Consider the following 27,780-nt stretch of genomic DNA (forward strand, 5'->3'; position numbering starts at 1 on the left):
TATGGTGGGATTGCACTGGGGGCCTTCTTCACATTTGAGCTCAGTACTAATTTGTTTGGAAAATGGTAAAAACCATGTGCACTGCAGGTGGGGCAGATGTAATATGTATAGAGAGAGTTAAATTTGGGTGTGGTGTGTTGAAACTGAAATCTAAATTGCAGTGTAAAAATAATGCAGCCAGTATTTACCCTGCACAGAAACAAAATAACTCACACAAATCTAACTCTCTATATACATGTTACATCTGCCCCACCTGCTGTGCACATGGTTTTGCCCATTTTCCAAACAAATTTGTACTGCGATCAGATCTGAATAAGACCCTGGGTCATGGTGAATGATCTGCTGTATTAGAGCACCTTTTCAGCTACTAAATTTATATCTCTGCTTCCCAACAGGCTACCATCACGTTGTAATTCAGAATATGAAGAGCAAACACCTAGCAAGCCCACAGCGAACTTGGTGGACAGCAGCTGTGTATGTGCCCGGACAAGACCTGTTCTCCACTGCAAGAGGAGGCGGGTGGTGAGACCAGACCGGATACTACCCCTCCACAGGAAGGTAAGGCGTGGTGGTGTTTTTTTTTTTTTTTTGTTTGTTTTTTCATATAGTATGGTTAAAAATTGCTTATGGCTTAATAGTTGGGTCACCTCAGCTCTAACACTCTGCTGTAGTCTTAAGGCCCCCATACATTATTCCGACTTGTCCTAGGGACAAGTCGGACCTGATTTCACCATTCAGCTCCCCGGGAGGGGGACACGCGATTAGGCACTTGATGTGCCAAGGTTTGCATATGATAAATCACATGGATTTATCATATGCAGTCCCCGGGGAGCTGCAGGAGGAGGGAGCCATGCGGGGGGACCTCAGCGGGCGGGGGATGCTGGCTAATAGAGAGCCGAGCAGGGGGAGGCTGCATAGGGAGCCGGGCAGGAGGAGGCTGTTGCGGTGGGGTGACAGCGGGAGCAGGGCGCTGGGCAGGGAGGATGACGCTGGCTGCCGGGCACTGCAGTGGCGGGAGCCGGCTCGGGAGGAACAGATAACTTGAAAAAGAAAAAAAAAAGCCTATACAGATGACTAGCAAGCCATTGATTGGCTGAGACCTCTCTCAACCAATCGCTGATTGGCTGAGAGAGGTTTCAGCCAATCAATGGCTTGCTAGTCATCCGTATGGGCTTTTAAAAAAAAAAAAAAAAAATTCAAGTTATCTGTGTCTCCCGGCTCCCGCCGCTGCAGTGCCCGGCAGCCAGCGTCATCAAGTTCTCCCTGCCCGGCGCCCCACCACAACCACTTCAAGTGCCTCCTGCCCGGCTTTGCTCTCTATAGCCGCCATCCCCTGCCCGCTGTCATCCCCCGCACGGCTCCAGGGCTGGGCTGGACATAAGATTTAGCAAATCTTATGTGCAGCCTGTCCGACCTCCCGACCCCGATCCGATGCGCACGAAGTGCGATTTGGGCCGAATCGAATCGGGTGAAATCGTGCCCAAATCACATAGTGTATGGGGGCCTTTAGAACCTGCATTTAACTGTACCACTCTAGCTGGCTTAGGTGATTTTGTCCATCTCTGTTGAGCCATGTAAGGATCTTCACAAATTAATCTCCTAACTCAGGCATGTTCAAACTATGGCCCTCCAGCTGTTGTAAAACTACAAGTCCCATCATGCCTTGCCACAGTTTTGCTATTAGTGAATGTGCTACACATCCCAGCATGCCTTACCATAAGGTTAGTTTCACAACAGCTGGAAAGTCCATATTTTGGACATGCCTGTGGTAACTTGTCAAACAAAAACTAAAGGTTTTATGAGTGGATTATAAATTTCTCTCACTGGAGTTGACAGTCAGAGGGCTCTGTCTTGCTTGGTCTGTTTTCTTGGCAGAGAGGGCTGTACCACCCTCATTACCAGGACCAGTGCAGTGCTGCCTTACACTTGGCTGCTGTTGTGTACCTGGATAGGCATGGTTATGGTTTGTGCTACTTTAACGGACCAGATGATGAATTCTCTCGATGATTCACATGCTGCATTTTTTGCATTCGCATACCCACTAGTGTACCAGCACCTGTCATTTCTATCAGTAGTTTCCTAGTATGTGACTTATTTCTCCGGTCTTCACTTGGTGCAGACGTTTGTATGGTTGCTGTGGTACACTACCTAGGTGTGTAGGAATGCCTTATGAGCTCCTCTGCTACGTAAACCTTTGCTTAGACTAAGGAAGAAGTCTAGCTAGATGGTGCGTGTTGTACCTTGGTAACACTCTGTTTCTCTGCGGAGGTGCTGATGTGTGGAGAGATTGATGTATGAGAGAAGAGTGCATGCTGACTCGGCTGAAATAAAGATGCCCAGGATTGCTATGCTTCATACAAAGGAAATTATAACTATGGGGCAGATTTATTAAACTTGGAAAAGTGATGAAGTGTCTGATACTTTATCACCTGACAATCATCTCCTAACTGACATGTTACATGGGGGGTTTGAAAACTGACAGTTATGAGCTTATAAGCTGGTGTGTTATCACCGGCCACTTCACTAGGCTTAATAAATCTGCCCCCAAATTACATCTGTACAGTCATGTATTTCGCAAACATTCTCACCAGCTCATATTGGTGCCTCTCACTGAACATCCTTCTAATCTATAGTGGCTGTATCCAGTGAGAGATTACCAGTTTAGGATGTCCTCTGCTATTATGTTTTTACCTGGCACCACAAGTGTAATTGATTGTGGCATGCACTTGCTTGTTATCGCAGATGTTAGTGTGGTATGAGCGTCTCTCCTGGTCACAGTCCTTAATGGGTCACTCTGTTTCATTTGATGCCTCTGTCATTTTTGCACATAAGAGAATGCAAATCATCCCCCCACTGTGGCAGTTGTTGCCTGACTGTCAGACCCTCTGTAATATGGCCCGGTTCTGGGTGGTAATGGAACATTCAGCAGTGAGGGCAGTGCCGGTGGGTGTCCTGGCAGATCATGGGTAAATGTGAGCATAGGCTGCTGGGTGCAGTGTAACACCAGGGTGTCGCCCCATCAACACAGCTGATTTTTCTTAGCATGGGTTCTCTACTTACATATTGTTTTTCTGTGTTACTCCCTTAGCCTTTGGCCTAAGTATAAAGCTGCTGACTGTCTTAGGTTTTATTAATGACAAAACGCATGTTTAAGGACTATATATGGTTAATACTGGTGGTCCCTTAACATTTTGGTCAATTTATATTTATGTAGTGTGATGGTGTCAAATTCGTATTGACTTCTTTAATAATTTTCTTTTCTTTTTAGCCATTGGAGCACAATGAATAGTTTTTTGTTAGCAAGTGTAAACTAGATTCTTGCAATGGGAGACCTATTGCCCCCTGCTGATTCTCATGCCTTTCACTTCTAACTCCACACAGGTTCAACGCAGTGTTCCACGGCCCTGTGAGGTCTCCTCGTCATGTGTAATGTGTGCCACTTTCCCGGGACTTTCCACCCAGTTTCCTTATAGTGATCCATTGTCTGAACGTCTGACCATACTGGATCCTGCAATTCATCCTGTACTGTCCTTCCCAGCTGGTGAGTCTGTAATCTGTATATTCTCTTCATAATATTAAGTAATCCTCACTGCTGTGCATGGCAGTTACACTATGGGGTATATTGAGTAAAGGTTGCGTTTCTTCTAAATTACATTTCAGAAAATCTGTTTAAAACAATGTTTTGCTTTAGGGGCATAAACACATTACTATGATTATTGTCCCTGAAACACCGCATCGATTTTTAGATTGATTTTTAAATAAAAACATGGACCTTTTAGTAAATGTATCCCTGTGCATCCGTGGTCTTCTGAACGTACACACAGTCCCCTATTATACCAATATCCAAATAGATGACATTTGCATGAATTTGTGATAAATGTTGTATGTATTGTCCGATATAGTCTTCTGTATTCACTTGGATATTATCATGCAGATGTGCAAATGCCTTCTGAGCCGTTGTAAATATTGGTATTAATGCTGACTGGGCTTGGGAGAAACATCTTGTGACATTATCCACTTGTAGGAAGTGTGACTGTTTTTTTTTTTGCAATTCTCTGGTTTAAATGAATTGTAATTTTTTTGTAAAATTAGATAATGGTCTACATTGAATGTTGGACGATATTAATGTTCTTATTTTAAAGTGGCTCACCATTGGATCTGCTACCAGCGCTAGGGCTGTTGAGCCTGACTAGACATTGGACCTGAAAGGGTTAAAGTCCAAAAGATGATGTAGCGCTGCAACTTGTCTCATCACAATAGGTTCCACAGGCTGTCGTCCATATAAAATTTGTGTAATATGGTTGTTCACATTCAGGATCATCTGGTTAAGGACTAAGTGAACCCATCAAGATAAGATTAAGGCCATTATTCTGGTTCACTCGCTAAGGCAAATCTCTTCTTAATTGGACAAAACCATGTGCACTGCAGGGGGGCAGATGTGTAACATGTGCAGAGAGATTTAGATTTGGGTGAGTTATTTTGTTTCTGTGCAGGGAAAATACTGACTGCTTTATTTTTACAATGTAATCTAGATCTCACTTTGAAGTAAAAACCCAACCCAAATCTAATTCTCCTTGCAAGTTACATCTGCCCCACCTGCAGTGCACATGGTTTTGTCCATTTGAGAAGGAATTTGCCTTTGCGAGTGAATAAGGGCCTAAGTGTCAAAGTTGCTGAGCCTTTATCAAAGCTAAACACAGATCTTTTCCAACTTAAAATAATTTACTAACACCACTAGTAACTCTTTATATTCTAATTATGTTTTAGAGTAAATCCTTTGGTTGTAGTCTTCTACAAATGAATCCCAATTTTCTTCTCTTACTGTAAACCCTCAGATGTGCCTGCTGGTCTGCAACTCCACTCTCTCCTCCGTTCCCACAACAAGATGGACAGACTGAAAACTAGCAAAAAAATAAAACCGCGCCCTCAAAATCCACCCCCCACTCTCCCTGAAACTCCCCGTACAGAGCGAATGCCTGGAATATTCCATGCTCACAGTAAGTTAAGAGTCAAAGATATATCCTACTTTCATACCTCTACTTTCTACATATGAATGTTTGTTTGTTTTTTATCGAGTTTCCTTGAAGTAATTCCGCCCCTTTGTCCTAGACTCACTAGCTCATTTACATTTACACCGGTGGATTTTTTCCCCCATCCTCTAACTGGGCTTTTCTTCCTGTTTCAGGACTAACTCTTCACAGGCCACTTCCAGAGCTCCCACCAAAACAACACTTGGAACCTTCACAGCGCACCTTAAAGTGTGAGAGAACATCTGCCCTAAAATCCGAGCGCTCACTCTCTCTACCCATTCCACACAACAAGAAACGACATTTTAGTCTCTTGGAAAGAGATGGTGAGAAGAATATAACTGGGAACAATGTGAGCCAAACCAGTTCATATTTACCCTGAGCGTTTCACTGACCATTCTTTTTCTTTTTCAGCAGTGCGGCATGATGTGGACACCAGTGTGCCCTACCTTGGGACAGATAACACACTACTTTCACGACAACTTTCAATACCATCTGATGGGTCAAGTTCAGCGTCACTTAGTGCTGCTGCTGCGGTAAGAGAATTGTACTACTTTTTATTTCCATTCCTGCACCCAATTTAAGTTGTATGATAAAGTGGCTACTGTGAGAGAATCTGCTGTTACTCTACTCTGGAATATGGATGAGACCATGTCTAGGTTGACAGTTGACATGAAAAACTTGGACTTTTGCTTATGTACTATTGTCTCTGTTGACCTAGACATGGTCTACGAGATAAACCACACTTGTTGTGTTTTAGGTGTTGCTTTGACAGTGTCCTCTTGTTAAAGATTTGTGTGATGTTGCATAGTGTATCTCCTAAATGTCCCTATGTAACCAATATTGGTGAATGAAGTGGGCGTGGCTAAAACAATTTAGGGTACTTGTTTCCTAGCAGGGCGCCCAGTATGTTGTAAGCGTACAGGGCTATTCTCCGTAGCAAAATCGCATTGCGTTGCATCTCATGGGCCCATTATAGTGCCATGCGATGCAATTTTTTAATGTAATTTATTCACTGCTCTGTTGGCCCTAGGGGATTGCATTGCATCGTACCTCCTGAAAAATTGCATGAGATTTTATAGGATGCCATGCCATTAGCTATACACTTATATGACATACAATCAGGTTTAACTGAAGCATGGCGGTACGCGTCCTCCCGACCTTTTTATACCCCCACTATCTGCGTTGTGTAGTTGATTTTATATACTGTGGCGAGCCACCGAGCCCAAAGCGTGGCGAGCGCAGCGGATTAATTTGCATGTATTCCACGTCCCCTCGCGGGGCTCGCTGCGCTCCCCACGCTCGGCACTATAATGGCCCATGAGATGCAATGCGATTTTGCTACAGTAGCGTACGTAAGAAATCTGTGCGCCCTGCTAGGGAACAAGTACCCAATTTACAAAATTAATCATTCAAATGAGTATTTCAGGCAGCATAGAGTAGAGCAGCTCTAACAGTCAGGATGGAGGAGCTTAACCTTCAGCAGGTTTTATGTGTGGGCAAGTGTTAAAGGGCTAGGCTAATATTCACCTGTATGGTGACTGATAGCTAGATGTATTGTTCTGACATTAGATTATTTGTTTGGCCAACTCTGCAATGACTCTGCCACGTTCTAGCAGCGAGGGGTTTCTGCCTTACCTACTATAATGCAGCCAGTGTATGCCTTGTAACCGCTTTCAGCCTAAGCGTGCCAAGGGCACACTGTTCACACATAATCCTCCCTCCATGTAATGCTTTGTGCCACTTGCATTTCTGGAATACCAGGTATCCATTTCACAGGTGGATGCTCCTAGTCGCTAGCATGATGAATGGTGATGTTCACTCTGGTTTCGGAATAAAAGTGGTCACTGCGGCCTGTTTGTTGCGGATAGCTTTCATGGGTGTGGTTATAACGTGGGGCAGCTGACCATTTTGTTTTCAATTTGCCGTGGTTTCTGGTAGATGCCCAGCCTGAAATACATGTTCTACTCCCAATTCGATTATCTCTACCATTCAGTCCTTTTCTAAAGCTGTGTACACACTAGACTGTGTACCCAGTGAGATTGGAGGTGACGGCACCTGGTGGGCAGTTGGCATTGGCAAGTGCATAGTCTCGCTAATGCAGAGAGTTACTGAATGCTGGTGGCAGAAATGCTGCATTGCTCATCATGGCCCTTGCTTGCAATGGTTTTCACCTTACTGCATGTATGGATGTTGTGTGGGAGTGCGCACAGTCAACAACATACACACTTGACAATTTGAAAATTGTCATTACGACCTGTCAGAATCTGCAATGGCATTCAAAATATTGTCTTGTGTGTACCCAGCTTAAGGGTAGAAGTTGAATTCAAGAAAAGCAACTTAATAATTGTATATGCAGAAGTATTAGTTAAACATTGTAATGCTGTTTATAGGAACTGTGCTTAAAAATATTTGCAAAGTGTACCATAATACGTGTTTATCCCAAGTACAGACTGACCCACTTTTGCTGAGTACTGGAATATTTAATAAGAAAGGGAATTGCTGGAAGTTTGTTTTGCAACAATGATGCAATCCAATCACTTACATGACGCACTTTCCTTTGTCCAGGAACTGTACTGAATACAAACCGCTCTCTATAAACTGGGTTTTCCGTGTCATGTTTATGAAGCCTATGTTGCCCTCTGCTGGCAATTTTTTAAATTAACTTGACTTTAACAGCTGGTGCAAAGAATTCTAAAATGCTACCAGTTATATTGTTACAGCTACTACTGACATGGTTACAAAAATCCAAATCTCTGAATTGTTATACCCCTTTCACACTGCACCTCGGACCATGTAATTGCTGGGTTGCACAAATGTCCATCTGGGTCAAGGTGTGGTGTGAAAGCACTAAAGCTTATAATCCAGGTCGTCCCACCCGGCAATTTTATAAGAAGGGTTGCCCACTGTATAATAGGGACTGGAGATTAATCTGAAAGCGTTGTAGCCGGTATTGAGATCCTGGGTCCGACCCAGCTTAGCCATGTGAAAGGGGTATTAGTGCAGTCTGCCTATGGGGCACAGTGCTGGTCTAGTCCTTGAATGCAGTCCATCCTTCTGTAGTGACCTGTAAGTAGCCTATGTGTGCCAGGCCAATTACTTGGATGCATTGAGTTTTTACAAGTCTCTTCTGTGCTTCTTCATTGAATGTTGGTTCAATAACCTATATCTGTTTATATATCTAAGGGCCAGCACTGACCATTTGGCTGTGTGTATGGATATAGAAAATAGCAGGGAATAAGCTGCTTTGAGGACCTACTAAATTTCACAATGTAATGCAACTTTATTACCCACGACGTCTAGAAATGGCATAGTCACTAAACCTTGCAAAATAAGAATACATAGTTACCAACAAAAGTTTGCTTTCATCCATATAGACAGTGTGTTATTCCCAGGATTGTAGAGTCTGGAATAGAGGAGGATAAAGTACCATTTTAAATAACGTCATATTTTCAGTGGTGGTGAGTCCCAATCCTGTGGCAGATGTTTAATCCATTTGTCACATGTATTGTCAACCACTTCATGCAGACTATATGAAAGTCTTAGCCAAAGAACCATCTGGAGAGGACTCTATTTGAACCACCCCAAATATGAGCGAAAAGTCATTTTGCTGTGAAAAGGTCTCTTACTGTCTCAGAGGAGGTGGTGGAATCCTGAGCGGTTCTAGCAAATGTAGACTGGGGTCACACTCGGCTACTAACTACACGGAGGAGATGATTGGCAATATATAGTGTCCCTGACATTTGATGGGCAGTAACTAATGGTCTCTGCAGCTTGCTCAAACCACGTATCAGGTGTACTTGAGTAAAAGAAGACTGGTATTGGGGAAGGTTTCCCTTCTATGATCTTTGTTTGTGTAAGTGACATTTTATTTTCAGATTGGTTTAACTTGCACTTTAGTCCTATTGGCCTTATCTATTGTAATTGGTGAAAGGTGTCTTCACCGTGTTGCTATACAATGGAATATATTGCACCTGTTTATCTGCCTTCTGCACCATCCATCTTTTTGATGATGGTCGTTTTCTTCAGTTCTGTTGTCTCAAACTCTCATTTCTCTCTCCTTCTTCCCAGGCTGCCAGGAGGCGGCGGGCAGAGACATCCTATGACATAGACAACATAGTGATACCCATGTCTGTGGCTGCCACCACCAGAGTGGAAAGACTTCAATACAAAGAGATCCTTACTCCCAGGTATGAGCACATGCTTTAGTGGGTAACAGGTCAAGAATTCAGGGTTGAGGAACATCTCTTGTAACCACTGCAACTGTGGGCTATTTAGTGGTTGTGGCTTATTGGAGTGGATCTCTGCTTCTCCATTCTACCACAGCACCCATGGTTCTTAAAGCTTGGAGTCTACACAAGTGCAACTGAAGTCTTGGCCTAATCCTTTCTGATTGTAGCCAAAACTCTGCTACCAAACTGTTTTATATTTTAGCTTCTATATATTGTTTGTTTGTAAACAAGAGATTCATGGGTGTTGAGGGACACCAAGGACCCAGTTTGTAGCCCTTGCGGTTCTATTATGTGGGTTGAGAGATGCCAGTGAGCAGCAGTACTCTTTAATATGGGATCAAACAAAGCCTGCAGGATTTCTGCATAGCCAGTGACTGATCATTTCTACAATGTATCTTGTGCTCGCTATATGGGAAATGTATTGCATTAAGGAATATGAAATTTTCAAATTTAATAACTGAATGCTCTGGTCCTACAGTTGGCGTGTTGTTAAAATTGCTCCAATGACTCCAAGTAAAGAAGAAGACTTAGAGGTAATGTTTCTTTTCTTCCGTGGAGGTACAGATGCTAAGAAGACCAAGGGTGGGTGGGATGCAACAGGGCAGATATGCTAGATTTTTTCAATGTAAAAGTGTTTTCAGCGTCGAATGGGTCATTTAAATCAAATGGATTGACAGCTACTCATACCCTGTGCCGAGATAATAGATTTATATCTAGTATGGGGACATCCCTACCACCATGCTTGTATAATATCCATCCATTTGTGTATTGCAAACCCTCCACTCATTTGTATTGGGGGCCTTGGCCTGAGAGAAGTGAGTAAGTAGCATTGATGTTTCCAATACACGTGAGGTGTTTGGGCTGGTACGCAGTTCAGTTGCAGCTCAGTGGTGCCATTGATTCTTTGCTATACTGGTCAAAAAATTACGTGTAGCGTGGTGCAGACAACTTAACATGCCTGAAGTACCAATGCAGCAAAGTATTAATTCATATATGGAAGTTCCTATTGCCAACTCAGGCCAGGCAATATTTACATATATATATTTATTCTGCCTCCTTTTCAGCTAGAAGATCTTTCAGATTCTGCATTTACTACATTACACGCAAAGTGTGAAGAGATGGAGCGGATGCGGTGGATGAGTAGCAGCATCCTCCCACAGCAGCAGCGTCGGGGAAGCAGGTATAGTTGGGACCCCCTTACAACTTTTACATGTACATACAGCTTCATCTGAAATAAAATGCTTACTTTTTTTTTTTTTTTTTTCCCTGTGTCAGGACTCATAGATCATCTGAAGGCTCTGTAACACCACAGCCCTTCATCGGTGCACAGCCCCCCTCCCCAGACACAAGCAGCTGGCAAGCCATGCCAGACTTCTCGCCTCTCAGCCCTGACATCTTATCTGCACCACCTACACCCACTTCAAGGGACACCTCCCGTCTGCTCTCTGAGGAGACACAGAGCTCGGTGTCTGATTCAGGATTTGAAGAGATAGTGAGTATTGCAGTTATGTACATCTTCTATAAATGATACCCTGCAAGGTTGACATTAGCAACGCTTTCTGATTTATCTTTCCTTTATGCATTTTGGCACTTAATACTGACTCTTTGGGCCATATTCAATTGCCAGAATGCTCCCAATCTCGCGTCTAAAGCACCAGGATGTCATTGGGCGATATGCAATTGATTTTTTTTTTTTTTTTTGCGTGTCATGCTTATTAAGGTATGATTTAGCCACACCTAAACCCAAACTAATGGGTGCACTGCGAAAAGTCCTGTTTGAGCACTTAAGCGGTTGACTTTTTGCCTGGGGGTGTGAGCTGAACAGCCCCCGGGCTGACTATAAGGTACCTTTGTATAGAATCCAACCAAGATGAATAACCTAAGAAAAAAGACACCCTAGGGTTTCCTTTGAACCTAGAGACTGTTCACACTTGAGCTAAAACTGCTCGAATTCAAATCTAGAACTAGTTTTCAGAGTATATAGAGCAGCCATGTACAAACTATGGCCCTCCAGCTGTTGTGAAACTACAAGTCCCATCATGCATTGTCACAGTTTTGCTATTAGGGAATGCTAAAACTATGGCAAGGCATGCTGGGATGTGTAGTTTCACAAAAGCTGGAAGGCCACAGTTTGGACATGCCTTCATTTGCTAGGTGCAGTGCATGTCTGATTTCATTGTATTTAAATGTTTTTGCTTAGTTACTGTCCATGATTCTAAGTTTTCTTCATTTTACAGACCATACAGCCCTGGGAGCGGCGACATTTTCCACTTCCTTATCACCCTAAGCCAGATCCTGCAGGAGCCAGTGAAACCACAGACTGGGGAGGGCCACGCCCCCCGCGCAGATCTTCCTGCAGCTCCAGAACTGCCAAAGACCCAGAGGGACCCCCATCCTCTCCACCCTGTCCTTACTCCAGACCGCGGCCGCTTCACAGATAAAGTGGGGTTACTAAAATAAGAGAACATATTCTTATTTTAGTAATAAGTATATATAATAAATAAAATCTCCTACAAGACAATTTGGTTTCAGAAGAATCCGCTGTTTGATATTCAAACTTTATCCCCGGAGCAGAGCGCCAATTTCACAGTTTTTAGTGAATTTAAGAACTTTAGATACCTGTTTCCTCCCCCCCTTTTGTGTTTCTTTACTTTTTTTTTTTCCTTTTCTTTGTACTTTTTTCTTCCATTTTCTTTTGTAATGTTCTGTGCGTGACACTGTGTACCTAACCCGCTGCTTTAATTCAGCCTCATTGTGCACAAGGCAGATAACCGAGTTGTCGCTGTAGTTGGTGGCTTTCCTTATTTTCTAATGCCTGGAAATTGTATGTTTGTACTAGTTTGATCTTCCTGGTTCGCTGCAGAGATTTCAGAGAATAAGGGGTGTGTCAGTCAGCCATCGCTTCCTAGTAGGTCTCTTAATGCTATAGTAATTATTCAAGCACTTATTGCTGTTAAAGCGTGCGACTGGGAAAATGTGAGGAGTGGGTTGGGTGCTGCGTGAGCACCTAATACATGTACTGACCATTTCAGCGGGCACGATTTCATAGTAATTATCATAGTTAAGTCTAAAAAAAAAAAAACTATAAAAAAACAAAAGTTTGTGCATAGTCTTCATTTTTTTTTTTTTTTTTTTTTAAACGTTGCAATTACAAAGATTTGTGAGTAAAATGCTATCTGCTCACTCGCTCGTATACAAGACCTGTGATGAGTGTTTGCTCAGCAATGCTTTGGGACACAGCAGGTGTGTACTTTTATGTCAAATTAAAGGGCATAGTGGTTATGCCCAGTTTAAAATGATGGTACCAAGAGATATTATATTGTAAGAGGGCTAACATCATGTTGATTTAAAACCATTATTTTCCTAAATTGGACAGTCCTGGAATGAAACTCTAAACTATAAGGCTTCTCATTGGTTAAGGATGCATGGCCCAAGCATAAAAATCAGTGGTGATAGAAGCTGATTTCTCAAAAGTAATTTTATCCAAAGGCAGAATAGCAAAGGAAATGTCATTCAACAGGTTTCTTTTTCACTATTTCATGAATACATTTTAATAAGGTTTTCCATTTAAGTAGAGGTTAGATTATTTCAATAGTGCCCCCCCCCCCCCCACCCCCAGTACTAATTTTTATTCATTTCCCCAAAGCATATCATACAATTACACTTATTACCTACGTACATGAAAACGTTTTTTTTTCTTTTGCATCTTTTCTGTTTTTAAACTTTTGTTTTCACGCCATACTTTCTCATTGGCTAATGGGAGAGCAGGAAAAATAGCATTTTGTTCAAATGGTGCATGTGTCAAAGTAATGTCTGGCTGGTTATTTAAAGTACCAAAACCAAAATTTATTATGCAGCACTTTACAATGCCACCATGATTCGGCCCCTGGATATAAAAGCCAGTACAGAACCAGGCGTGTGTTGTGGCTGAAGGTGTGATGTTTCTGAGAAGCTCTGCATAGCAAATTTATCCCTTTTTTAAGGTGTTTCTAGGTTCACTCCCATATTTCTTGCACTCTGCATTTACGTAATGATATCTGGTCAAGTTTGTTTTTCCTACCTACCTAAGGCCTGATTGTTCTATGCAGTGGGTTAACATTCTGTATTTATCACCTGCTTCTTGTTAAGTATGTGTATAATTGTGTGTAGAATATATATATATATATATATATATATATATATATATATATATATATATATATATATATATTCTACACATACATACCCTTACATATTTTCCTGTCCTCTTTGAAATCTTTTGTTACTGTTTGTGCAGACATGGACGGTCCTTGGCACTGTTTGGGTTGTTGCTCTTTTAGACTTTCTCCACTTCGAAGCATTAATGGCTTTAGTTCTCCAAGTACAGATGTTTAAAAATTGGGAACTTTTAGCATTGTATAAAGAAAAGAATAATAATGAAACATGAGACTTGTATTTTGTAAATAAGTTTTTATTAGCTTTTCTGTTTTGTTTTCATCTCCCAGACAACATAATGATGGTAGAATCTGCACCATTTTCTGGGCTGTATAGAGTGATTTTTTTTGTTTTTGTTTTTTTTTAACAACTTTATCTTGTTGGGGACAAAAGTACAGAAAAAAAACAGCGCTTGAAAAAACTATAAATAAAAAATAAAGAAAAATGAACCACTTCACTATGATGTTGTACCAACACACTTTGTATCCTTCAACTGTAAATTATAAGATCTGGGCATCCCACGGTTACTAGGTTGAACTCCTATGGACTAACATCTTTTTTCAGCCTTTATTACTATGTTACTAATACTGGCATACACTGACCAATTATTGGCTCGATCAGATGATAATCCGCTAATCGCACGCAGTGCTACAGTTTTAAATACCGCTTGCTTAATTGTATTATCGGTTTTATATTTCAGTCAAAGCTGCTTATGAACTGTGGTTTTGACAACCTATGCAAACCTCTTATGCAAAAGTATAACATTAAGTGGTAATGGCCAATCCAGTGGTTTGCAGTCAATCTAATGGTGATAGTTTGGGCTGATTCCAGGACTGGTGATGGTTGACACTCTGGGGTGTATTCAATGCAGCCGGCAAAGAGGGTTTTTAGGGTGAGGATGGCTTGTTTTCGGCAAGGATTGACGAAAATAATCCATCCTTGCCATTTAACCCCCTTCCCGGCCGATCGCCGATTTTGGTAGTTTGTTTTATTTTATTAGCTACCAATTTAAAAAAAATTTTTTTTAAGAAAATGGACAATTTAACTAGGTCATTTGTTGCATTTCACAGGCCTTAAATTCTCATTACCATCTAAATTGTCATTACCGGGATTAGAGGGATTTCGTCTTTTTTTTTTTTTTTCTCTTAACCATTTCTAGGACTGAGCACTTTCTCCATCATGGATTACTCTCTATTGTAGTATCTAGGTCTGTAGGGTAGCTGGATCTAAAAATCGCCGCTATTTGGGTTCTTCCTTCCAAGTATAGCTTTGAAGTAGGAATATAATGGACTGCATCGAAAAGTAGACTACATGGAGGAATTTACGATGTAGAGTATAACGAGCCACAGGAAAGGGTTCCATGTCGTGAAAATGAAGGGGTATATTTACTCTTGGGCAGTTTGTGAAAACATTTTGTATTGCTTTCTGCTGCCGATGATCAGTAGCAGCTTTGCCATACCAGCCAATAGTAAATATTCCCCTAGAGCAGTGGTAGCCAACCCTAGCCCTCGAGAGCTACTAACAGTTCACATTTTCCAAACAACCTAGCTGCTGCACTCATTAATCACTGATACATTTTAAAAGATCCACAGGTGGCGCTAATTAGCTCACTTGTGATTCTGTGAGGAGACCTGCAAAACATGCATGGTTGGTAGCTCTCGAGGACTAGGGTTGGCTACCCCAGCCCTAGAGTTACATAAGGAGAGGATTCCAAGGTCTAGTGACATACAAACTTCAAGACTAGTTGAAGTCATTGGAAGGTATGCAGTGTAGGAGTTGGCGACCTTTCAAGGTATGCCACAGTAGATGAGGCATTATAAAGATTGGTTCTGTGGGGTTAGGATTCATGTAAATGTGGCTTAGGAGGGGATTCAATGTAGTAGGCTTTTTAAATGACTTGGACAAGTTATAAGAATGCTATACATGTATTACTATCGGCATATGAGAGATGCTAGGAAGCTTTTATTATGTAAACAAATCCAGTGTCAGATGTGGAGCTGTAGTACGTGAAACTTCTGATGGTGGTAGGATCTCCAATTAGCTGCCAGGAAAAAGTTTTATCCACCTGTTTGTTTTTTTCACACTTCTATTAGAATGCCAGAACTAACAATACAAAACCTTTTCTTGCAAAAACCCTTACGGTGAAATCTGTTTTCGGGGAGAGCTATCTGGGATTTTGCTTCACTGGCCTAAGACGGGTGATACAAAATCCTCAAGTGGTGTCTCGCTCTGGGTTTTGGGGGCTGATGTAAAGCCCCAGTCAAATCCAATAACTACAAGAATATATTCTGGCTAATTGTATACCATCATAATTACCTAAAGATAATTGCCTACAACTAATATAAAATTAATATAACTTTTGCAATAAGGGAATGTAAAACGGTCTCTAACTGCATATGCAAAACGAGTACTAAGGAGAATATATTTCATAGGTTTGGTTATATCTGCTACACTTCCGATAATGAGTGTGTCCTTCCTGTAGTCAGACACAACAAAAGCAAGCGGTGGAGATCCATGTTGTATTAATAACTTTATTTCCAAATCCACTTATACAGCAACAGACCGTGTGAACCAGCTGGTCAGACACGACACAGAATATGGACAGCCACAGACACAACGGAGAGAAAAGGGGTGTACAGTGTGGAGGGATGGGGGGGGGTGTGGGGTTTGAAGTAGCCATGACCTTAACCAGAGGGGAGAAAGGCAATACTGAAATGAGAAAAGAATGGAAAAATAGGAACGTGCAGATGATAGTCTTCAAAAGAACAAACCACTTCAATTTCTTCACTTCGGATATAACGCGCACACCAAGCGGAGAGAACGAGCAGATTCTTAGGGTTTTGTTTGAAGACCGGATTGGACAAACTAGTGGCAGGTTCCATTTAAAAGTGATCATTTATTACCATCCTCTTAGTGTGAGTTGCCATGTTCACTGCCGGTGGTGCCATAGGCCTTCATTCTAGTAGCTGGGAATTACATGCCAGTGATGGGGGTGAAGTGTAATTTTGAATAATAGCACTTGTAACATGAAACAAAGAGCCAGGAGGTTACCTGGGATCATACTAGACCTCTGGCAGTGAAAAGAATATAGCTTTTGCTACAAGCTTTGGTTTACCCCTACTTTGTAAGTTCAGGATGGAGAGTGATCTACAGAATGAAACTGAGCAAGTGAAGTATGTTTTGTGTTTGTCACAAACATGCAGAGCACTTCATATTCATTCACCTATGGTTTTAAGGAGTTACAAAAAGGGGGTTATGCTGAGACTGCAGAATAAAATGAAGCCCTGTGAGTTTATAGTGTTACAAGACAGGGACCAGAGAATTGAATGTAAGTTACGTAACTAGTGCAGATGCCTTTTTCCCCAGGTGGTGTATGTGCCACAGTCTGTGTGCGGAGCCGTGGTGGTAGTATGTCATTGTGCATGGCAAGTAACTAGTCAAATGAAGGGACTTAAGACTTGCTCTTCATCTCTGCTTGTACCAATGTACAAGGGCACTTAGTAATAAAACTTGCCTCAAACACCCCTTCCTTATCTTATGCAAACAAAATATACATAAACATCAATAATACACCTGTGTGTTTCTCCCCTCTGCCACTAATAGATGGGGAAAGAGGTCTTCCAAGGATGGGATGTGTAATAAATAAGTATACAAGAGACAGTTTAATTATTCAATTGCTTGTGGGCGTTTCTTTATGTAGTTTCCTTTTTCTTTTTGCGTGTTGAACACATCTCTTACACCTTCGGCTCTTCTCCCATACTTGAAGCAGCACATCACAAGCCTTGCTTGGCGAGGGAGGCAGAGACTTGGTCAGCCAGTGTAGAGAGTTGTGGGGAGTCGGACATGTTGATGCTGCCTGTAGAGGAGACGTTGCTGAGACGTCGGGGGGATGTGTCTCCGGATGGGTTGGGAGACTTGTAGACAATCTCTGCTCCGTGGTCCGTTTTGGCTTTTGCATTCTCCCGGAAAGTTAGTTTGTGGGACTCAATCTGTGTGTAAATTCAACAAGAGCAGATGAGTATCTTTGGAGCATTATTTTTATTTCATTCCTCCCAATATGACCCTTTCCAGGAGGGACACTATGCTCTAGTTCTTCTTTCTTAATTTCTAATTGCCAACACCTTTGTTATCAATTGACCTGTTGATAGCAATCCTAAATTAAGAGCGAATTCCAGAAAAAGAGCATTGTGTCCCTCCTGGAATGAGTCATGTTCGGTCCAAACTTACTCCTATTGTTACCAATACTGCCCACAGAATGGCTGCCATCATCTTACAATGCTGGCACTGACTGCTCCTTTCGTGACTGGTACATTAGAACACTTCTATATCATGCAATCCATTAGGTCTACAAAAAAGGGACCATATTTTGATTTCAAGTAAGGTAGAAAAAGCAAGTAACTTTGTATCTGGAACAAACCATTTGGCCATGCAGGGGGAGCAAATGCAGTTATAGGTTTTCTGTTCAGGGTACATACTTTCTGCTTTTGCATATAGGTCACAAATGTACGGCCGCTTTATTTTTACACTAACTTAGATTTCAATTTGGACACTGTCCACCTAAATCTCCCTGCACATGTTAAGGTGGCCATACACGTCCCGATGCGGGCTGTGCGATGCATGCTTTGAGGTGCGCGCTCCCTCGGCACCTCATCGCACAGTACAAAAAGTATGTGCTGCGCATACTTTTTGTACTTGCTTTTTATCGCATCGCACAAGGCATGCAATGCGATGTGATGGATGCTATTTAAGCCCACAACGCACGCCCACATCGGGATGTGTATGGGCGGCATTACATCTGCCCCATCTGCAGTAAAACAGGTGAATTGTTTCGCTTGACTCCTGACACTATCAGGGTTGCCTACCTGACCCTCTCTCTTTTTCAGGGAGAAAATGCTCTGTTCCTGGCCTTCCCTGGCAATGTATGTTTGCCATCAGCTGTAGTTTGAAGAAACGCAGGGAGCCCGAGGTGTGCTCCCACCACCAGTGCTGTGCCTAAACACGTGCATAGGGGTTGTGCGATCGAATGGACCCTCTCCCAAAGGAGAAGGGGAAAAAAGGGATCAGTGGTTCCTCTTAGCCGAAGCTCAGAGCTCTTTTCTCAACCCCCGGAAGAGTCAGGACGGTGGGTCCTCCGCACCCGAAAATTTGGAGAGACCCGCATTAGGCTTCCCTCCGCCTTGCAGCTCAGGGTCGCCCTTGAGGGGACCTAAGCTCTCCCCAAAAGGCGAGAGCTTCGGTACATTTGGGGAATGGTAGGCCCATAAGGGTCAACCACGCAACCCAAAAAAACAGTGACACACTACAGAAAAATGTGAGAAGAGAAATAAATAATAAAGAGGACCCCGGCCAGAAGGCCGGGTGGTGGTGTGAAAAATTGTCCTACCCCATCCAAAAGGACGAGGTAAGGACTTGCAGCCTAACCTAGAGGGGAAGTGTGCAGTGCAAGTGCTTACTTGTGCAAGGTGATTTTTGGGGATCACCCGTGCAGGTTTGGCACCCCCGAGTTTCCCCGGGGGCACAGTGCAGCCTCGGACTCCAGGCAGCCGACCGATCAGCGTCCGACCAAGTGTTTCTCTGCTCCCATCGTAGGGCACTTTCCAGCCCCTGGCATGGGAATGGGTACTCCACTAGGCTTTTCGACTGACTCCCTTAGGGGTTGCGGCCCCCTCGGTAGAGCAATCTACTCAATGTTTCTCCGATCCCAAGGTTAAGGTAGTGAGCTAGGTAATTGGTAAGAAAGGCATCTCATCACAGGTGATGGCAATCATGCATTACCAGGGAAGTCCAGGAACAGGGCATTTTCTCCCTCATGGAGAGGGTCAGGTAGGCAACCCTGCACTATAAGCATTTTATTCAGCATGTATAGTCTGCCTTTATTTCCAACCAGTGCAAGGGGGGAGTAGCCATTATGTATGTTGAAATACATTGCATTAGGCTGCACATTACCAATGTCAAAGGAATTTATACCACCCCTAGGCACTTTGTAGCTAAATATTCATGAGGCATTCATCCTCATTAATTTATCAAAGCCAGTCCACCAAATGCCTTTCCCCAGTGTGTGGTAAAAGTGCACTAAGTGCTATAGCACAAAGCTTATCACCAATAGTCTGCTGAATAATCAGTAAGGAGTACCAACAAAATAATTTTCTGGAATTGGCCTAGGCAGGATTGTTGTGGACAGGTGTAATACACTAGAAATCCCTGTGCGATGTTTTGGCACGCCTGTATTTCATCATTAAACACGTGATGTGTAGGTGGTATAGCTTCAGTCGGATTATCTCTAAAGTGCTAAATATGCTTTCAAATCCATGTCTGAAAATGGATGAGAAGCTTTAATTATGTAAGAAAACATTTCAATTGGAAATGGACTAAAGAAAAAAAGTTTTCTTTTCAAAGATTAGAGAGCTGTAGCCTAGTAATCTGTCACTGATGCTAACTGCACTCGATTGATTCAGACAGGAACTGTGGTGCGCACAGGAACAACGGTTTCCCATATGCTTAAAGCCTAACTTCTTTGACAATTGGTCTGATAAGGAATGTTTGCTATACCATTGTATTAGGAAACCAGTCTTTTTAGCATTGATGTCAACACTCAAAACAATATCAGGAGGAGAATGAGGTACTGATAGCAGGGTGTTGTAATGTGGTCAGGATGTGTCACAAGATATAAATCACATTGTTGTATTGCTTCTCTTACCTACCTGATGACATAAATTCCTTTATCAAGAAATGCCCATTTTTCTCCCCCCTTCTTCCTTCGCCATTTCCAGGATGACTGGTATAAAAACTAGGCAGTATTATTTTAAAACTGCTTTCCCATGATAAATTATGTAGCAAGTTTTTTCGGTACTTATGTAAAATCTGGGCTCCCGTTTTTCTTATGACACCGCGTCCGCTTGCCACGCTTCGGGCATGGTGTCTCGCTGCGCTCGCCACACTATATAAAATCAACTCCATGCGTAGTTGGATAGTAGGGGTCTCTTTGTTTCTTCAAGCACTGTTTTTATTGTGCCATCTTCCCACACCACCTCCCCTCTATGGGTTGACATCACATGCTGACAGACTGAGCCTGTCTCTATGTTGTGTTCCTGCAGTGTAGTGTGACCTCATGCTCACATGACATGTTGAGCTCTGTGATGATTTGGCAGTGAAACAGATTTTCTTCCAGCCATGCATTGAAAATTGATCTGTAGGAGGATAGCTAAGAAATAAGTCTGTCAGATGCTGGGTTAAAAGTTACTTAGTGTGACAACTGAAAGACAAAACAAATGTGGAATCGCTGCTTTGTTTAGTGGGTGTAACTGCTTTGTAATAAATAAGTTATCCACTAGGTGGTGTGGTTTCATAGTAACTTCTGCACTAGTGGATTTGTAAGCTTACAGAACAGCTAATGGGGCCTACACACAGGGCAATATCAGGGCATTTTCTAAGCCATCTCTCTAGATCAGGGGTCCTCAAAGTATTTTGCTCTGGGACCCCATCAGACAATAAAAATAATGACCGGAGCCCAGCAAGTTACTGCAGAAGGTCATCACATCACATGTGTAGTCAGCAGACAGCACATACATGGCAGCATTGTGAAGGTACACAATGATGGGAGGAGTCTAAACAACAGACAATTCAACAGACTTTTCAGACTCCTTGAATCACTGCCTGAGATTAGAAAAGTTGCGACCCCATGCTGAGAAGGTCAGAACCCACACTTTGAGACCCGCTGCACTAGATCGTAGCTATCGTCATGCGATTTAATATACAGCATGCTGGATAAATCTACTTAACCCCTTCCTGACAGAGCTAGTTTTTGCGTTCCTGACAGAGCCATTTTTTTCAAATCTGACATGTCTCACTTAAGTGGGGATAACTTTTTTTTGCTTTTACTTATCCCAGTGATTTTGAGATTGTTTTTTCGTGACACATTGTACTTCAAATTAGTGGTAAATTTGGGTCGATACAGTCTGTGTTTTTTTGTGAAAAATACCAAAATGTCGTGAAAAAATGGAAAATTTAGCGATTTGCAAAATGTTAAATTTTCTGCTTGTGAGACAAATAATCATACCACTCAAAATAGTTAATAACTAACATAGACCATATGTCTACTTTATGTTGCCATCATTATTTCAACTTCCTTTTAATTTTTTTGGACACTAGGAGGCTTCAAATATGAATAGCAAATTCTCAAATTTTCAAGAAAATTTCAAACACTGATTTTTTTAGGGACCAGTTCAGTTCTGATGTGACTTTGAGGGACTTGTATGTGAGACACCCCCATAAATGATGCCATTTCAAAAACTGCACCCCTCACAGTATTCAAAACAGCATTTTGGAAGTTTGTTAACCCTTTAGGTGTTTCACAGGAATTAAAACAAAGTGTAGGTGAAATTTCAAAATTTCATTTTTTTTGCAAATTTAATACATTTTTCTAAGGAACACAGTACATTTTACTAGAGAAATGTGACTAAAAATTGATTCCCCCAATTCTTTGGTTTTCATAAATATCCTATATGTGGCCCTAGTGTGCACGGTGACCAAACCACAGGCTTCATAATAGAAGGAGCACCTACTTGATTTTGGAGCCTCCTTTTTATGAGATTATTTTTTAGGAACCATGTAGGTTTCTAGGCACCATAAGATGCTAAAAGTTAGGTACCCCCCCACAAGTGACCCCATTTTGCAAACTACACCCTTCAGGGAATTCATCTAGGGGTATAGTGTACATTTCAAACCCCCAGGGGTTTCACCAATTGTGGTACAACTGGGCAGTGAAAATGAAAAAAAATATGTATGGGTGTTTCGGGGGTCATTCAACCAGAATCTGTGCTGCAAAATCCAAAAATCACTCCTTCCCTTCTGAGTCCTGCCATGCACCCAACTGGTATTTTTTGGTCACACATGAGGCATTTCCGTACTCGGGAGAAATTGGGGCACAGATTTTGGGGTGCTTTGTCTCCTTCATTCCTTGTGAAAATGAAAAATTTTGAGCCAGATCTGCATTTTTGTGTAAAAAAATGTAATTTTTTACACAAAAATGCAGTTCTGGCTCAAAATTTTTTATTTTCACAAGGAATGAAGGAGACAAAGCACCCCAAAATCTGTGCCCCAATTTCTCCCGAGTACGGCAATGCCTCACGTGTGACCAAAAAATACCAGTTGGGTGCATGGCAGGACTCAGAAGGGAAGGAGTGATTTTTGGTGGCGGAATGAATGGTGGGTGCTATGTCGCATTAGCAAGACCCCCGAAGCACCAATACAGTGGAACCCCCCCACAAGTGACCCCATTTTGCAAACTACACCCTTCAGGGAATTCATCTAGGGGTATAGTGTACATTTCGAACCCCCAGGGGTTTCACCAATTGTGGTACAACTGGGCAGTGAAAATGAAAAAAATAAATTTTTCATTTTCACAGCTCAGTTGTATCAAAATTGGTGAAACCCCGGGGGGTTTGAAATGTACACTATACCCCTTGATGAATTCCCTGAAGGGTGTAGTTTGCAAAATGGGGTCACTTGTGGGGGGGTTCCACTGTATGGGTGTTTCGGGGGTCATTCAACCAGAATCTGTGCTGCAAAATCCAAAAATCACTCCTTCCCTTCTGAGTCCTGCCATGCACCCAACTGGTATTTTTTGGTCACACATGAGGCATTGCCGTACTCGGGAGAAATTGGGGCACAGATTTTGGGGTGCTTTGTCTCCTTCATTCCTTGTGAAAATGAAAAATTTTGAGCCAGATCTGCATTTTTGTGTAAAAAAAATGTAATTTTTTACACAAAAATGCAGTTCTGGCTCAAAATTTTTTATTTTCACAAGGAATGAAGGAGACAAAGCACCCCAAAATCTGTGCCCCAATTTCTCCCGAGTACGGCAATGCCTCACGTGTGACCAAAAAATACCAGTTGGGTGCATGGCAGGACTCAGAAGGGAAGGAGTGATTTTTGGTGGCGGAATGAATGGCGGGTGCTATGTCGCATTAGCAAGACCCCCGAAGCACCAATACAGTGGAACCCCCCCACAAGTGACCCCATTTTAGTCACCAGCTTTGGGAGGGGGGCTGGCGCTGCGGCTGGCGGGGGGGTGGGAGGGGTGCTGGCGCTGCGGCAGCCGGGTGGGTGGGAGGGAGGGAGGGAGGGAGGGAGGGAGGGAGGGAGGGGGGCTGCCGGGTGGGGGGGGGGGGGGGGCTGGCGATCGTTGGTGATCGGTGCGGTATACGCACACACACACACACATATATATGTGTGTGTGTGTGTGTGTGTGTGTGTGTGTGTGTGTATATATATATATATATATATATATATATATATATATATATATATGTGTGTGTGTGTGTATATATATATATATATATATATATATATATGTGTGTGTGTGTGTATATATATATATATATATATATATATATATATATGTGTGTGTGTGTGTATATATATATATATATATATATATATATATATATATATGTGTGTGTGTGTGTATATATATATATATATATATATATATATATATATATATATATATATGTGTGTGTATATATATATATATATATATATATATACACACATTTGCACATTATAACATTATATTTTATTTTATTTTTAACTTTTCCAGCAGCAGCATGATGCTGCTGCTGCTGCTGCTGCTGCTGCTGCTGCGGGGGGGAGGGGGGAGGAGGGGAGCGCAGCGTGCGCTCCGGACGCATCGGTGGAGCCGCTGGAGCTGCTGCTGCTGCCGGGTGAGTGCCCGGCGGGTGGGAGGGGGGTGCTGCCGCTCGGTGGTGATCGGTGCTGCACCGATCACCGTTTTCTGTGTTACCGAGCGGCTTAGCCGCCGGTAACACAGGAAACGCTGTGAATGGCTGTTCAGATTTGAACAGCCAATCACAGCGATCGCCGACCGGGGGGGGCACCCCTGCCCCCCCTGGGCGGCGAGGGGGGATGTCTGCTGTCAGGGACAGCAGACATCACCTAACTGTCACTGCGTCTCTAGACGCAGTGACAGTTAGAAGTCATGACGTACATTTATGCCATGTGTCGGGAAGTACCTCCCGGCCATGACGTAAATGTACGTCAAATGTCGGGAAGGGGTTAATCGCCGGTCAGGGCCAGTGTTCTCACCAGAGAACACTGGCCCTGACACAGCGCTGACACATTGCTGTGTGACAAAAGATCTAGCCTCGCTCAGCAAATCTCCCCGTGTGTAGGCTCCTTAACATTTTTAAATAGGATGTAGGGCTCTGTTGTGTTCTAGATTCCCAGGACTGTCCCCATACTGCTTTTTTTTGTCATTTAGACTTGAGCAATCAGTTTTAATTGAGTCTCTGGAAATAGGTTCTTAGAAATTTCCTTCCTTATTAGGACCTTTTTTTAAAAACACAATGTGGATTATTTGGCCTAAGCCAGAGGTTCTCAACTGTAGTCCCGAAGACACCAGAACAGTCCAAGTTGTAAGGATAACCAAGCTTGGGCACAGGTGGTGTAATTAGTACATCAATCAATTTGATTAATCTATGCTCAGCCATTGGATCTCCTCTACACCTGGTAGGATTTCTTGAGAATCAAGTTTGGAAACCTATCCCAGGCATGTCCGACCTATGGCCTTCCTTTATGCCTTGCCACAGTTTTGCTATTAGGGAATGCTAAAACTATGGCAAGGCATGCTGGGTGGTGTTTCACAATAGCTGGAGGGCCACAGTTTGGACATGCCTATAGCCTAAGCAAGCCTTAATCCAGATGTGTGTGCCTATTTTTCATTTGGCCAGTAGATAGATGGACACTGAATTATACATGAATTCAATGCATTCAGTCTCCTATGGTAACATTTTAGCGTATTCAGTTATTCTAGAGCAGCCACATGTGCACCTATTTTCAATCTGTACATGTAAGATATAAATGCATGTTCTCACGGATGTCCCACCTGTCCAATGTGTAGGCTTATAAAACCTCTGCACCCCAAATATAAATCATGGTGCTAAAACTGTTCCAGCCCCTAGCTTGTTAAAGCAAATGTTACACCAGGCTCTGGCACGTTGTACTCACCACTCTGGGTATATAGCAGGCTGGGTAACTCCGGTTCTTCAGGCAGGGGGGGAGGCAGGCCCTGGTAGAGTCTGCTTAAAGAGGAATTACTTCCCCTTGCCTGTTCCTCGTTCCCTTTCTCTCTCTGGAGGTGACAAGATGAGTTGGGGTAGGATGGGACTAATGCCATCAGTATGAGAGGAGAGCATTATGGTATGAAAAGTAAAATTATAGCATGGTCGAGAATGCAAGCCATCAGCACCATCAGGGATATCACAGGAATCCTGTTTACATCTATCTGTAAGTGCCCCATATCCTGTTTATAATCTCTCAAGGTTTACATCTGGAACATCAGCAAATCACTGGAAATGTACACAAATTCAGTACTTTGCTGCTGTACCAGATAAAAGCTAAATTATACAATGCTGTAAGCAAGGCCTTGTCTAAAACATCCTAAATCAGTGATGGCTAAACCTGACACTCCAGCCGTTGTTTAACTATACATCCCAGGATGCTTTGCATCAGAATTAGCATGGCCAAATAGCAAAACTGAAGCAGAGGATGTGTAGTTCAACAACAGCTGGAGTGTCAAGGTTAGCCATCAAGACATAAATGCTGGTGGGTCACGACCCTGGAAGTCAGAACAACCTAATTGGTTGTTCTAACTTCCAGAATATGTATATTGATCCTCATTCCACCCCATTATTAAAAGAACCATTCTATGTGATCGCATTGTCTCAATCCAATTTCCATGGGTAAAATAGATGCTTCCTTGACCTACACCAGCCTAAAGCCCTGTACACATGCTCAGATTTGCTTTAGATTTGATGTTAGATTTGATTTTCTATTAGATCTGGCATTAAATCATCCCATTCGATTTGGCATTAGATCTGTACTGTTGCATTCGATTCGATTTCACAATGTAGGCACAATGTACTCATTTGATTTACTGGATCGAATTCGAGATGTCCTTGGCTGCACAGTAGATATTTCTATTCAATTTTGAGAAAACGGGAGCGCGCATCGAATCGAATGCAGATCGAAAGTGTCCTAAAAACCATTCGATTTTGCTTCTATAAGCAAAATCGGAAACGGAAAAATCTAAGCGTGTGTACACAGCTTACACTTGTCACAGTGAGCTTATAAATCCCTGATGGTGCTGGGTGTGGGGAGAGAAATCCATAATAAAAACAAATAATCGGTGATGGCCATAACATAAGGAGTGGGAAAACAATGAAGGAAAAGGTGGTGAGGGGAGTGTCAGAAATGAGAATGGTTTGGTGAGAGAGAAAGGAAACATTTCAGTAAAATCGTTTGGCTGAAATATTCTGCAATTGTGGAAGCAGAAATCAAGGATTGTTTTTCAGAGTGAGAAAATGAGTACAGGGGAACTCCAGAACAGTTCCACACAGTAGTAAAGTGAGCAGAGACTGAGGATCGTTCTCAAGAATAACGAGCGAAGCAAAAGCAATGTCACGAGTAGAGATGTGGGAATTGTGTGGTCTGGAGACCAGTGGTCTCTGCAGCAGCAGTGCTGAGATTAGCAGAGGAGTAGGAGACCTAGTGCCATACTTACAATGGCAAAGCCTGCCCCACAGAACCTAGGAAGAAGTTTGCAAGCGGTTATTAAAAGCATGATCACACAAAGACATAACAGGCCTGTTAGTCACCCAGTGCAGGGGGGGAATGTCCACGTCTGTCCCTCCACAGACCGTTCATCTCATACAAAGAGTGGCCACCTGCAACACTCCAGCAGCTGTAAGATCACCATATTATGGAAGGCTACTTCAGCAACAACAGGAGAGTCACATGTTTAACTCTCACACACACCACATGTCTAATGAAATTAAAGGAACACTACATAATCTGGTTTTTAATTTCTTCATATATCTTTTACTCCCCATCGCCCAATTTATTTACTAATGATATCCGTGGAGGGTGTTTAGCAGTGGACACTCCCATGGCACCTAAATATCCTGCTGGGGAGAATGCGAGTAACACTACCTTTTTGTTTCCTCCTCCAGGCGCGTGATAGACATTGTCCAATGAACCTATCTTAGACTGAACCTTGTCTTTAAAATCCAGTTTCTCAGACTTCACTTCTACATTTCCTCCTCCTGCAGCAGGAAAGGAAGGGTGAAGGATAAACTTTGCACAACTGAAACATTTTCCAATAGAGACATCAGAGCCCAAATGGGTGCAATGTATTTTTTATGTAAGTCAAAACAGAGAGAAGCTCCTGGCTAACAAGTTGTGGAACCACATTTCCCAGAATGCTCTACAACTAGGCCATGGCACTTTGGGGCAGATGTATTAAGTCT

The 27,780-nt window shown here is 42.6% G+C and overlaps 2 protein-coding genes across 20 annotated transcripts in view; one reads left to right on the forward strand and one right to left on the reverse strand.

Annotated features, from left to right (window-relative positions):
- The window catches only part of KANSL1 (KAT8 regulatory NSL complex subunit 1), a 73,461-nt gene extending 59,551 nt beyond the window's left edge, over window positions 1-13,910 (forward strand). For 5 of the 6 annotated variants that reach the window (XM_083146960.1, XM_083146961.1, XM_083146964.1 and 2 more), the window contains 10 exons: window positions 396-558; window positions 3,382-3,541; window positions 4,836-4,997; window positions 5,186-5,353; window positions 5,442-5,563; window positions 9,099-9,217; window positions 9,738-9,792; window positions 10,324-10,439; window positions 10,535-10,751; window positions 11,497-13,910. In XM_083146960.1, coding sequence (XP_083003086.1) covers window positions 396-558; window positions 3,382-3,541; window positions 4,836-4,997; window positions 5,186-5,353; window positions 5,442-5,563; window positions 9,099-9,217; window positions 9,738-9,792; window positions 10,324-10,439; window positions 10,535-10,751; window positions 11,497-11,700 — 1,486 coding nt within the window. In that variant the 3' untranslated portion in view covers window positions 11,701-13,910. The remainder of the gene's footprint in view (window positions 1-395; window positions 559-3,381; window positions 3,542-4,835; window positions 4,998-5,185; window positions 5,354-5,441; window positions 5,564-9,098; window positions 9,218-9,737; window positions 9,793-10,323; window positions 10,440-10,534; window positions 10,752-11,496) is intronic. The other variant, XM_083146965.1, reaches the window with a different exon arrangement.
- A 2,060-nt stretch (window positions 13,911-15,970) lies between these two features.
- LOC146008065 (microtubule-associated protein tau-like) overlaps window positions 15,971-27,780 on the reverse strand; it is a 99,311-nt gene continuing 87,501 nt past the window's right edge. For 5 of the 14 annotated variants that reach the window (XM_083146972.1, XM_083146971.1, XM_083146974.1 and 2 more), the window contains 3 exons: window positions 27,464-27,576; window positions 25,481-25,604; window positions 17,464-20,640 (listed from right to left, as the gene is read on the reverse strand). In XM_083146972.1, the coding sequence (XP_083003098.1) occupies window positions 20,489-20,640; window positions 25,481-25,604; window positions 27,464-27,576 (389 nt within the window). In that variant the 3' untranslated portion in view covers window positions 17,464-20,488. Of the gene's footprint in view, window positions 17,443-17,463; window positions 20,641-25,480; window positions 25,605-27,463; window positions 27,577-27,780 lie in introns of those variants that run through there. The other 9 variants (XM_083146967.1, XM_083146968.1, XM_083146979.1 and 6 more) reach the window with 4 other exon arrangements.

Source organism: Crinia signifera, chromosome 6, assembly GCF_055691185.1.
Source record: "Crinia signifera chromosome 6, ASM5569118v1, whole genome shotgun sequence".
NCBI classification, from domain to species: Eukaryota; Metazoa; Chordata; class Amphibia; order Anura; family Myobatrachidae; genus Crinia; species Crinia signifera.